At 39.6% G+C, this 13,868-nt stretch overlaps 1 protein-coding gene across 1 annotated transcript in view; it reads right to left on the reverse strand.

Moving 5' to 3' along the window:
* LOC132835976 (protein disulfide-isomerase A6-like) overlaps positions 1-13,868 on the reverse strand; it is a 65,300-nt gene that overhangs the window by 6,657 nt on the left and 44,775 nt on the right. Inside the window, exon 7 of the mRNA XM_060855151.1 lies at positions 11,297-11,411. Within this exon, the coding sequence (XP_060711134.1) occupies positions 11,297-11,411 (115 nt within the window). The remainder of the gene's footprint in view (positions 1-11,296; positions 11,412-13,868) is intronic.

Below are 13,868 nucleotides of genomic sequence, written 5' to 3' on the forward strand. Positions count from 1 at the left end.
AATTTCTGTTCACAGGACAACTTGATAACAAAGAACTAACAAACTATGATAATGCAGGACAGTGTTAAAGAATCTAGTGCCTTTCTTATATGTTGTAGTCTTTTTTAAAATATATTTTTATTGAAAAATAGATTTTTAAATATTACAACAAATACAAAACAATTCAAAACAATACAAAGAAAGAACACCAAAAAAAATGTTAAAAACCCAAACCACCCTCATGTACAAATGTATAAATATGCATAGAAAAAATATTTTAAAACTCCAACTACTTAACTAAATAAATAATACCCCAAAACAAACTTGTAAATAATAATAACGCAGCTCAACCAAACAAAACACTCACTCTCAAATACTGAGAGCATTAGTTTTCACATATTCATACATTCGCAGTTCTCCTTCTCTGGATATTGGACTTGTAAGCACAACCATTATGGCTATATAAAAGCCCTTATTAGTGTGGCAGACAAATCTATGTCCAGTTATTCCAAAAACGGCTGCCACGTCTTATAGAAATTCTCAGTCTTGTGGTGTACCATATTTGTAAGAAAATTCAACTGGATATGCTCCATAACACTCTTACGCCAACCCGACAGGCCCAGAGGATTTTCAGATAGCCAACCTAACAAGATAGTCTTTCTTATGCAGAAAGTGATGATGTTGAAAAGTTTTTTCCTATGCGCATCTAAGGGAACACACTGGGCAGATCAAGAAGAAGAGAGATCGGGTTCTTTTCCACCCTTACACCGAAAATCCCCTCCATTGCACCTGCCACGGTGCTCCAGTATGTTTGAAGCCTACCACAAGGATAAGAGACAATGGATAAGAGTGCCCGTACAAACTCTACACTTGGACATGCTGTTTAAATTTTGACAAACAACCCAGAGCCAAGTGGACCCTGTGGAGATTCTTCAATCGAAAAGCATTGGCCCTACTGAAAACTGATATCTTTCTTGCGTTTTCCCAAATATCCTCCCATGTCTCTGAGGAGACCTCCATGCCTTGTTTTCTCTCCCACACCCTGCAGAGTCGGTAAAACTCACCCCCCCCCCACCAATTTATAATATAAAGTACTCACAGAAAAGGTACTCTTAGCACTAAGCACCCTCCTCTCTATGTCGTATTTGTAGGGATCATCAAAAGTGTCATCTTTTTTTGAATAAATTCCCTAACTTGAAAAAACGAAAGAGGTCCCTGTTAGATAGCTCATATTTTCGTGATCATGACATCATTGTGTTCCCCCCAAATAAATCACTCATGCAAGACGCACCCCTAGCTGTCCAATGTTAGAATCCTGAATCCATCATCCCCGGTTGAAAAGCCGGCATACCCACTATAGGTGTAAGAAAAAATGTTTTGCCAATATTGCTTTCCCTCTGCCAAATTGCCCTTCTTGCTTTAACAGTCTTGGTAACTACTGGGTTATGGCAATATTCCATAACTGTCCTCATTTTGTCCAAAACAGCAAGCTAGTAAGGGGGCACCTTGCCTGAGAGATTCTGATATCTAACCATATTGAAAGAGGGTCCTCAAAAGCCCAATCGCTCACGTAAGATAAAAGTGAGCTTAATTGATCATTTCAAATGTCTGGGAGATCCACTCTCCCAAATATGTGAAGCAATTTAGCTAATTTAATAAGGGGCCGCTTATGATGCCAAATAAAAGAGCTGAACCAGCCGTTTAGTCTCCTGAACGTTTGCTTATGGAAAATCAGGGGGAGAATCCATATAGGGTACAACAAACGGAGGAGAATATTCATCTTAAGAAGCGCTATCTGACCTAACCATGAGTCTGGAAATGCCTCCCATCTTTGAAGGTCTTGTTTGGTTTTGTCAAATAATTCAACAAAATTAGCTTTAAACAACCAATCAAGAACTGGAGTGATGAATATGCTCAAATACACAAAAAACCGCTGTGACCACTTAAATGGAAATCATTATTCACCCTTAAGACCTAGCACCTAGTAAGACTACCCATAGGCATAGCCTCTGATTTTGCAAAATTAATCTTGTACCCTGAAAAGGTGCCAAACATGCTGATGCATTGTATCAGGCGAGGTACCGAAACTACTGGATTTGACAAAAAAAATGAGAACATTGTCCGCATACAATGAAATCTTATGTAATTTTGACCCCTCTTCTGGAGCCGATATATTAGGATCCCTATGAATGGCCTCTGCCAATGGTTCAATCACCAATGTAAAAAGCAATGGCGAAAGGGACTGCCCTGCTGGCTGCCTCTAAAAATGTTAGAATTGCTTCATCGTACCCCATTGGTGATGACCTCAGTGAGAGGGCCACAGTAGAGAACCTTTACCCATTTTATAAACGCTTTGCCCAAGCCAAACCACTCCAGAGAGTAAAAAAGGTACAGCCACTCAATTCAGTCAAATGCCTTCTCTGCATCCAGAGAAATCACCAATCACTGTATGGACTGTTGTTGACACGCTTAGATTAAATTAAACAACCTAACATTATTGGAGAATCTGTGGCCCTTTATGAAGCCCGTCTGGTCCTCTTTAACAATAGAAGGTAACACAGTCTCCAGCCTTAACAGAAGAGTCTTAGAGAGAATCTTGAAGCCCACATTTAAGAGTGAAATGGGCCTGTACAAAGCACAGCCCTTTGGGACTTTCTCTTTTTAAGAATAAGTGAAATGTTGGCCTCTCTCAGGGATGGCAGAAGACGATCATGACCACATGAGTCATTGAGCATGCTGAGCATCGGGCCTGACAATATGTTTATAAATTCCTTGGGAAGTCCATCAGGACCAGGCACCTTTCCACTCTGAAGCTGCTTCACAGCCTCCTGCACCTCTTGGTCTGATAACGGGGCATTTAGAAAAGATTCTTCTTCGGGAGTCATACCTGGGAGCTCCAGATCCTTGAAAAACGACTCCATCTTGACCTGTCCCTCCTCACAACCCTTAGACTGGCATAATTCAGAGTAAAATCTCTGGAATGCTGTATTTATCCTTTTGGAATCACATGTTAGGTTCCCAGACTCTTCCCTAATTGACGTAATAGCTGGAGAGGTGCCTGGCTTGTCATCATGCTCATATAACCTTTGCTTTACGAATGTAAGCTCCTTCTTTGCTGTCTGCGGGAGCACGGAATTCAATGCAGACCGCAGCACCATTATCCTCTGTAGCTTGACCAAAGGAGGCCTGTCAAAGTAAACTTTCTCGGCTGCCTTCAACCGTGCACGAGGAGAAGTTGCTGTTCGTCCTTCGGCACTCCCTTCTGGCAGAGTAGGAAATAATTAATTCCCTGGCATAGGCCTTGGCAGTTTCCCAAAGGACAGGTGGGCTACTAACTGAGCTGAGTGAATGTCTAGGAATGCCCGAAATTCCCTACAGAAGTACTCCACAAACTTATTATCCTTAAAGATAAAGGGATGCATTCGTCAGTGCCTCGGGCCCACTATAGCATCCTTAATCTTAACCAACAGGTACACTGGAACAAGATTGGAGATGGTAACATTACCAATCGTACAAGATGCCACCAAGTCCAGGGTTGCCACGGGGGTCAGGAAAAAAATCAATCCTGGTGTGATACCTGCGTGGATTGGAAGAAAGTGTGAAATCCCTGCCTGTAGGGTGGAAATGCTTCCAAACGTCCACCAACCCTAACTCCACACACAGATCCACTACTTGTTTAGTTTGTACAGAGGGTATTGGAAGGCCGTTGGGCAACCTGTCTACCATGGGATCCATAAGAGAATTAAAATCTCCCCCATAATGATATGCCTGGACTCAAGACTGCTCAATTCAGAGAATGCATACACCAGAAATTTGAGGGGATGGACCTGAGGGCAATAAAAATTTAAAACACCATATTCTTTCCCATTAATCAGGGCTTTGAGAATTAAAAACCTCCTGTGTGTGTCTTTAACACACTCTAGTAACTTAAATGGGAGATTCCTCCTAACCAATATAACCATTCCCCCACTTCTGGTATTATAAGATGAAAAGTAAACATGACCAAAGCCATTCTACTCTAGTTTCAAATATTCCCTATCATCCAAGTGTGTCTCTTGTAACAAAGCATATTCACCTTTTCCTTTCTAAGACTTGAGAGTACCTTCTTTCTCTTAACGGTGAGTGATTAAAAGGTACACCATTTAATCAAGTCATTAGCCACAACCTTCTGCAGTAACATTTAGATTGACAGGAGAAACTCGAACCATAAATCGCCAAACCTTAGTGTCACAAGATTCTTTGAACATAAAAACTACATAAACTAAACCACTACAATTAACAAACCAACAAAGCTATCAAAGACTATATACAACAAAACCAAAAAAACAATCCAACATATAAAGTGCCAACAGCGCTGAATAGGAGAATTCACTCCTGCCCAAAGGGAGCAACTACACATCCCAAAACTCAACTTCCCATGCCACTGCCACCACTGCAGCCTGGGCAATTAAATACCTTAACTGGGCATAAACTGCCCCTAAGTAGGCACCTAGCCACCCCAACCATTTCCCCCCTTCTAGCTAGAGCTGCACCACAAACGAAAGCAAAAAAGAAAGAAAATACACCATGGAATAGCAATGTGAATAAAGAAATTTTGAAAAAAAAGGGTCAGTACCCTCTCCATCCTTTTGTATAACTTAACTTAGAAATTGAAAGTACACATCTCAACTACCGCCAAACATAGTTTAGACCAGATTATTACCAATAAAAAAGATAGGAAAAGAAAGCCCCGATCGGACTTCCTCTATTTTTTAAAAAGAAAAATCAAAGGCATATCCAAACAACACTACTGTTTGTATATATTAAATTGTTCAGATTAAGTTAATTTGTCCATAAAGTCTCTTGCGTTCTCCAACATGTCGAAGAGATAAATAGATCCATCTAAGGTGATCCAAAGCACTGCCGGCTACCTCACAGAGTACTGGATCCCAAGCTCCCTCAGTCTTCTCTTGACGCTGTCATGGAATTTTCTTTTCTGGATCATTGCCGCTGAGATGTCCTGGAAGAACATGATCTTAGAGCCCTCATAAACCAGGGCCTTTGGATCCTTCCCCTGGATTCAACAAGCTTCCACTTATATCTATAATGATGAAACCGCACCAAGATAGGACGAGGATGTTGTTCCAGACCTGACTTCTGCGCCATGACCCGCTGAGCCCTCTCAATCTTCAAGTCTCTCATTCCAACCTCCAAGTTAAGGAATTTCAGCAACCAGTCCTTAATAAATTCTGCTGACCGCTCACCTTCCTTACCGTCTGGCAGACCAATGATTCAAATATTTTTTCTCCTGCCCCAGTTCTTGAGATCATTAACTTGGTCAAGCAAATTACGGACCTGCATCTCCAGGCTTGGTTCCTATTCTTGGATGAACTAGTATCAGCTTCCACCACTGTGACTCTGTGTCCTACTTCATCCGGCCTTTCCTCCAGGATTCCAGCTGCTGTTCATAGTTCTGCAGCATGATAGAGATCAGGGCCAGCTTCTCCTCTATCTGCTTATCCAACATCTCGTGAGATTCCGCAAGCTCCTACACCAGGGCCTGGTAATACATTGAGTCTGAAGTTCTTTCAGGCTGGACTGCGGGCATGGCCTCAGACATACCTCCTCCTTTCTTCGGCATCCCTGAACAGCAAAAACCAAGGTAAGTTGATTTTTAACAGTTTCCTGGGACTTCACAACCTTTCCAGAGTCCCAGGATATCGCAGTGGTCTAGGTAGGATGGGTTAAAAGTTCATTCTGCTTGCGCTGCAGTGCAGGGCTCTGCAACTGAACTTACTAGATTGCTGCCATCTTGGATCCCCTACATTGTAGATTTTAATCATGGATAGTGGAATCATTTTCACAAATTCAAATGTACTAACAATTAATTATCAACAAAAGAACTAATTTTATATCAAGTTTTGAGTCAACTAGAGCCGGACACAAGTACAAATTTCTTTCCAGTTAATTTCTTTAACATTTTATTGGCCCTCAAAACACCCTGTTTCACCCTTAGCATTAAGTTCCAATATACCACAATGGGCAGTGGGTTTTGTCTGAATACACAGCCAATCAAACTTTTTACCTGCTCTATTTCTTCTTTGGTTGCAACATCATTTTTCCTTGACATGGCCTCTCAATACCTCTATTATGATTGTTGAATCAAGGTTACTCCCAATCCACTTTGAATCACGTGTAAGCTTATATATTTAAGGCCCCAGAAAAATGACATAATTTTAAGTTCTCTATTATCTTATTTAAATCAAATTGTTCAAATTCTGCAGAACCTCCCCATAGAAGATTATTGGTATGCATCAAAAGATACCTAAGAGTTTCTCCATGACACTGATAGAACATTGCTAAATCTGCTTTTAGCAGAATATAGCCTATTTTCACTAAGATTGGCCTAACTGAGAAATACCATATACTTAACACATCATTCAATCCCCAAACAAGTTTGTTTACTTCCCATTGTTTCCCTTCTATATCACTTGTTTCTAGAAATGATTTTAAAAGAAAACTTCATTTTGAAATTTTTACTAGACAAATATATCAACTGATCTATACTTCCATTCATAGAGTGGTTAAGAGAACAAAAAAAATGTTCAAGATCACTTTTCCTGCTTTGGGGAAAATCCATTTAGAAGCTTGACTACCAGCCTCTTTGAAACTTTGAGTCATTACTCTTGTATTAGCATTTTGTGCCCAATCTGGGAGAATTTTTTTCCCACATCTGTATGATATGCTGGCATTTTAGAGTAGACAGCAGATTCCTTACAATGATCCAACTCTTTGTTTTTGCTTTATCTCCTATTGATTTATCTTCTGACTTTTTTTGCAGCCACCAAGGCCTTCCAATATTCACAGAATCACATAAATATTATAGCTCAGATAGTGATCATTTGGCTGCTTGTGTCTGCCCTGACTCTGCAACTGTGCACTATGACTTCTGCCTTTTCCCTGGTACTTTTGCATGTTGCTTCTATTCAAATAATCCCTAATATCTCCTGATTATCTCAACTGAACCTGCCTCCACAACATTTCCAGCCAGTGCATTCTAGACCCAATTAATTCATTTGTATATTTGTTTTTTTACTTCACATCTTGTTTGCTACATTGCAAATCTATTAAAATCTATGCTCTCTTATTCTTAATACTTTTATGAGCAAGAACAGTTTCTCCCTTTCTACCGCATTCAGATCTCTCACGACTTTGAAAACTTTAATCAGATCTCCACGCTACTTCCTACCGCCTCAAGTTGAACACTCTAATCCTTTCCAAACTATCTTCATAACCGAAGTTTCTTACTCTTGGAACTATCTTTGCAAATCTCTTCTGTACTCTCTCTAATGCATTTTTCTTGTAGAGTAGTACCCAGATCTGTGAACAATATTCCAGATAAGTCTCAAAAATATCTTGCATCAGTTCAGCATAATCTCCTTGCTCTTGTACTCTATGCCCCTATTAATAAGTCCAGGATATTGTGTGTTTTATTAATTGGTCTCTCCACCTTCCTTGCCACCTTCAATGAACTGTGTGCACATGCTCCAAAGTCCCTCTGCTCCTGCATCTACTTGTGCATAAATCATTGAAGGTCTTAAGTGTTTCTAGCTTTTTAGTGTTCCTAGCTTTTTCTGTCGTTGTTGTCCTATCACATATTGTAGTTAAACTACAATCTCTAATTGCCCTCCTATGTCTTTCTGAATTACTCCTACAGAATCTCTCTCTCCCATGATTAGCAGTTGCTCTGACAGTATGTGATCATCATCTAGTGCCAGTATCATTTCCAGTTCTAATTTGGGGACTGGAATTATATTTTTGATTTTACTTGTATAACTTCTTGACATATGGTCACAGCCATCTATTCACAAGACCCTTTAGGTTTGTAGATTAATGGTGCTGGAAGAGCACAGCAGTTCAGGCAGCATCCGAGGAACAGTAAAATCGACATTTTGGGCAAAAGCCCTTCATCAGGAATAAAGGCAGAGAGCCTGAAGCGTGGAGAGATAAGCTAGAGGAGGGTGGGGGTGGGGAGAAAGTAGCATAGAATACAATAGGTGAGTGGGGGGGGGGGAATGAAGATGATAGGTCAGGGAGGAGGGTGGAGTGGATAGATGGAAAAGAAGATAGGCAGGTAGGACAAGTCATGGGGACAGTGCTGAGCTGGAAGTTTGGAACTAGGGTGAGGTGGGGGAAAGGGAAATGAGGAAACTGTTGAAGTCCACATTAATGCCCTGGGGTTGAAGTGTTCCGAGGTGGAAGATGAAGCGTTCTTCCTCCAGACGTCTGGTGGTGAGGGAGAGGCGGTGAAGGAGGCCCAGGACCTCCGTGTCCTCGGCAGAATAGGAGGGGGAGTTGAAATGTTGGGCCACAGGGTGGTGTGGTTGATTGGTGCAGGTGTCCCGGAGATGTTCCTTAATGCGCTCTGCTAGGAGGCGTCCAGTCTCCCCAATGTGGAGGAGACCGCATCGGGAGCAACGGATACAATAAATGATCTTAGTGGATGTGCAGGTAAAACTTTGATGGATGTGGAAGGCTCCTTTAGGGCCTTGGATGGAGGTGAGGGAGGAGGTGTGGGCGCAGGTTTTTGCAGTTTCAGCGGTGGCAGGGGAAGGTGCCAGGATGGGAGGGTGGGTTGTAGGGGGGCGTGGACCTGACCAGGTAGTCACGGAGGGAACGGTCTTTGAGGAAGGCAGAAAGGGGTGGGGAGGGAAATATATCTCTGGTGGCGGGGTCTTTTTGGAGGTGACGGAAATGCTGGCGGATGATTTGGTTTATGCGAAGATTGGTAGGGTGGAAGGTGAGCACCAGGGGCGTTCTGTCCTTGTTACGATTGGAGGGGTGGAGTCTGAGGGCAGAGGTGCGGGATGTGGACGAGATGCATTGGAGGGCATCTTTAACCACGTGGGAAGGGAAATTGCGGTCTCTAAAGAAGGAGACCATCTGGTGGTGTGTTCTGTGGTGGAAATGGTCCTCCTGGGAGCAGATACGGTGGAGGCAGAGGAATTGGGAATACGGGATGGCATTTTTGCAAAAGGTAGGGTGGGAAGAGGTGTAATCCAGGTAGCTGTAGGAGGCGGTGGGTTTGTAAAAAATGTCAGTGTCAAGTCGGACGTCATTAATGGAGATGGAGAGGTCCAGGAAGGAGAGGGAGGTGTCAGAGATGGTCCAGGTAAATTTAAGGTCAGGGTGGAATGTGTTGGTGAAGTTGATGAATTGCTCAACCTCCTCGCGGGAGCACGAGGTGGCACCAATGCAGTCATCAGTGTAGTGGAGGAAGAGGTGGGGAGTGGTGCTGGTGTAATTACGGAAGAGCGACTGTTCTACATAGCCAACAAAGAGACAGGCATAGCTGGGGCCCATACGTGTGCCCATGGCTACCCCTTTTGTACATTACCCTAGTACCAACTTTTGAGTACAACGGTCCTATCTTCTACATTGGTTTTATTTATTTTATCATCAACCAGCCCTTATCTATATAACTGTATCAAATAAATGAGTATGCACTACACAAGGTATCTCATGACTTTCTAATTGTTCAAAATCTGAAATCAATCCTGACTAAACTAGGTGAATGGATCGCATAGTTTGACTCCATATTAGAGAATTACAATCTTCACATCACATTCCAACTCTTTTCTCAAATCTTTTCACTCTTTCTAACCTTTTCTTTTATAATGTACAAAATTCCCAGGAGTAAAGTTTATCTCTGACAGACTTATACGATGCAGTAAGGTTCACAGAATTATCTGAGACCTCTGCATGAAACACTTTTGCATGCTATTCTGCAAGGAATCATCACTCCTTTCAGCAACCTCAATATACTATCATTCCCAAACTTGAAGGCAATGGAACTTCTACATCCTTACTTCAAACCTTACTACTGAGTGAATCTAAATAATATTTCAACAATTGTTCCAGATACTGTTGGTCCTTAACTACTGTCCCACCCAACATAATTAAACAAATTTGGTTAGAACACTCATTTTCGGATTACTTTTCTTGTGACCAGTACAATTCTCTCAGACTGATGAATATCATATTCCGCTTTTGAATTTTCCACATCACATGTTGCCTCCTTTGTTTTGGGCAATTTACTGCATAATGTCATTTTGACATTTGTAGCACCTGGTATTTCTAGGGTTCTTAGCTCTGTTTTATTATACCAATTCGGTTGTCAACCAGATCTACCAAATATATCTCTACCTTTATTTCCTTGCATGTATTTCTTATGTTGCATTATTCCTGTGCCCATACCTGAGCAATCTTGATCAATGAAACTGCCAATTTAACACAGAGAATGGTTCATGAGTGGAATGAACTGCCAAAGGAAGTGGTGGATGTAGGTACAGTTACAACATTTAAAAGACATTTCGATTGTACAGGAAGATGAAAGGTTTGGAGGGATATGGGCCAAATGCTGGCAAGTGGGACTAGTTTGGTTTGGGAACATGGTCAGCACGTGCTCGTTGAATATCCCATTTGTGCAAGGAAGGCAGCTGAAAATGATTGCTTTCTCAGCAATTTCTTTAAACCATCAGATCTAACTGAAAAGTACGTCTCTTTCTGAGAATCTAACTCCAGTTCAGACCAGCGCCCATCCATGAACAACACTTTGGCAAAATGCAACAGTTTGAAAGCTAGCACTGAAAAAGGAACTTTCAAATCAAATTTCTGCAATCTTTTAGATGATCTATTAAATATTGTTAAAATTAAAGTGAAGTTGAAATTTTTCATCTTGCACTCAAGACTAAAATGTAAGAAAACCAACTTTAGAAAAGAAAGAACATTTTTTAATATGATAAGAGGCTACTGATTGGTTGGACTACAGCTGACATTGAAACATAGGAGGAACTTTTAACTTTCTTAAGTTAATTGTTTGAATTAAAACACGGCAAGTCAACTCTAATTGGTCAGCATATTACCATTGGGATGCAGCAAAATTAACTGTTTGCAACCTCTTCACTGAGCAAAGGACTACATATGGACATTTTCTTTTGGCCTATAAAGAATAGGATCCAGTGTATGAATAAATTTATGAAGTTACCTGTGGAAATACTCCTTGGTTGGGGAGTTAAGAAGTACTTATCAAAAAGAAATTATCACTAAGCAAATTATGTGAGATGTTAAGAGAAATATCTTTAGATAGAAGCTACTGGATAAGAAAATGTGTCACTACAAGAAGTTGATGAAGCAATAAATTATTTCTTTTTAAAGCATAAAATTCATAAATATGGAAGAAAACAAAGCAACAGAGTTAGCTCTGTATTAATTTAACAATGACTAACACAGGTCAACATGTGATTTAAACAGCTAAAGTTCCAAGCAATATGCTCACCCCATATCGACTGGCTAATATTCCATTAACTGAGGTATCTACAGCTGCAAGATGGACCTTTCCCTTAGTCCGTCTTGTCAGTTCAATAATTGCATTAGCCCATTCAGGTTCTAGACTGTAAAAAGAAAAGATTAATCAGTGCTCTGCAATGGTGAATTATAGAAACACTGGATGAATAAATGCTGTAACAAAAATAACATTCATAAGATTGAACAGACTAATGTTTTAAGATTAGATTATAAACATTTTAATGGGAAATAAAACTTATCTTAAGTGCACTGCTACTTAAGTGTGTCCTAAATATTTTCTTTCAAATGTGTTTGTTATAATATTCCTTTAATTCATATGATGTGCCCAAATATGAAAGAACTGTTGGAGGTGGCCTTTTTTGTCATGTTGCAGAGTTTACCAGCATAGGATTGTCAAAGAATAAGCAGCTTTTACTTCTAAGTTATTTTCTAACTGACTACAGTGGTCCCAGTTTAAATTAGCATTGGTCTTTTTTCCAATATTCTACATTAAGTCATACAACAGCATTAATTCCAAGTTAATGGAGCTTAATGTACTTTGGGTTGTATTATGATATCTTGAAAACTCAAATCTACCTAAAATATTGCTCAAGATATTAACTATAAAATACTTTATGAACCTCATTACTACACAGAGTAAGCAAAGCATTAATCCCAATAAGAAATTCAAAACACTTCTAAGTATATCAAAGTTTTATTTTAAAACATTGAAATCCTGGAATATTTTCTACCAGCAGGCAAAGACTTGTTCATCTTGCAACTAGAATAAAAAAATTTAAATGTAAATAATGCAATTTCAATTATTTGTAATGGATGTCTTTAATTACCATCACTCTCAGTGAACACAACAATTTCAAATACTAGATTTACAATTTTCATTGGTAACAAAATTTAAATATGAACAATAATAACTTCAATTATTTTTATGTAGGTAAACATCCTTAAAGTTCTTTCAGATGTATAAAGAAAAGATGTACATCGACTCAAAGAGGATATTAAGAGAAAGTTCAGAAAAATATGGATTTTCAGGAGAAAGGTAAAAGAGAAAGCAGAAAGGAAGCTAGTCAGAAAAACCAGAAGGTGAAGTTTTAAAAGGTTTGGGGAAACAGCAAATCAAGAAGATGAACAGTTGATAGTTGTTTCAAAGAATCACTGGGCTAAATGATCTACTTCTATACTTCTATAGATGGTCTACAAACATCTACGTCCCTATTGAAAATCTCAATACTATTAGAACATTTATTGAAAATCCAATTACTTGGAAAGAAAATTTAGTTTCATCTGTATTACAACAAAATAGAGCAAACAGTTTCCTTACCACTTCTTTACGACTTTACAATAACTGTATGTCATAATGCATTTCCTTGAAAAACTTAAATAAAATTAAATCCCAATTGATAGAAAGGGGAACATTTAAATGAACATGTGTAGATTTTCTTTACCTTTGCCATGCAGAATGCAGAAAGCAGAAAGGTGATAACGTATACAATGGTTACCTGACCTGCTAACTATAATCTGTATCCCAAGAAGCGTCCACATGTTTTCTTATCCTTTACAAATAAAGCATGAAATAACAAAAGGAAAATTGGCCCATCCTACCACAGGTTACATAAAGTGTGTACCCTACACAAGTAATTTCTGGGCTAAATAAAAACTGAAAGAACTCTGCATGCTGTAAATCAGAAACAAAAACAGAGATTGCTGGAAACGCTCAGCAGGTCAGGCAGCATCTGTTAAGAGAAATCAGAGTTAATGTTTTGGATCCAGTGACCCTTCCTCAGAACTTTGAGCTTTCCAGCAATTTCTGTCTTTGTCTCTAAATTACAGGCTGGACTTTTGTCCTTGAGATAGGTGGAATGACGTCAGAAAATTCAAGACATTTCAAGTGAATAATGGATATCTAATTCCTTTGAAAAGCCTCATTATTTATTCTTGACAGAGTAATCAATTAGAGGGCTGAAACATTTGCATCCTGTAATACATTTACAGGTTTGGCTGGCCAATCTCTGCTGTCAGGTTCATAATGTTTATTTACACATGGTTAAGAATCTTGTTGCTTTCAGGCATTAAAACTTCAAAATATGTGGATGAATGACATCTCTAATACCCTATAGTAGGATGAAGAGGGTGTTTTGAACATCTCTGGTTTCCCTGAACCATGACTCTTTAAAGACCTGCTCTGACACCATGACACCTGCAGAAGAGCAGGTTGTGCTTATCTGTGTAATGGAGCCATCCAGGCCAGGAGTGCTGGGTGTACCTGAAACAACTGCACCTTTAAAAAAGTTACCTCTGACAATTAGAAAGCCTGAGAATGGAGTCAAAAATTCCAGACTTGGGTCCTGGTCAAAATTTTTAAAAGGCTTTTAGGTCACTGAAACTCAGCAAAGGTGTGCTCTAAATCTCAAATGTTCACAAGGTTGCTTTGACTAACCACTTCTCATTTAGTTAACTATTCTGCGATCCAACAGTTCAAGAACGAGGATTTGGTTCAGTAATTATTATGTGACATTAATCATCTGCTCAAAATGGTAAACAGCAAT

This window comes from Hemiscyllium ocellatum, chromosome 3 (assembly GCF_020745735.1).
Source record: "Hemiscyllium ocellatum isolate sHemOce1 chromosome 3, sHemOce1.pat.X.cur, whole genome shotgun sequence".
In the NCBI taxonomy this organism is placed as follows: domain Eukaryota; kingdom Metazoa; phylum Chordata; class Chondrichthyes; order Orectolobiformes; family Hemiscylliidae; genus Hemiscyllium; species Hemiscyllium ocellatum.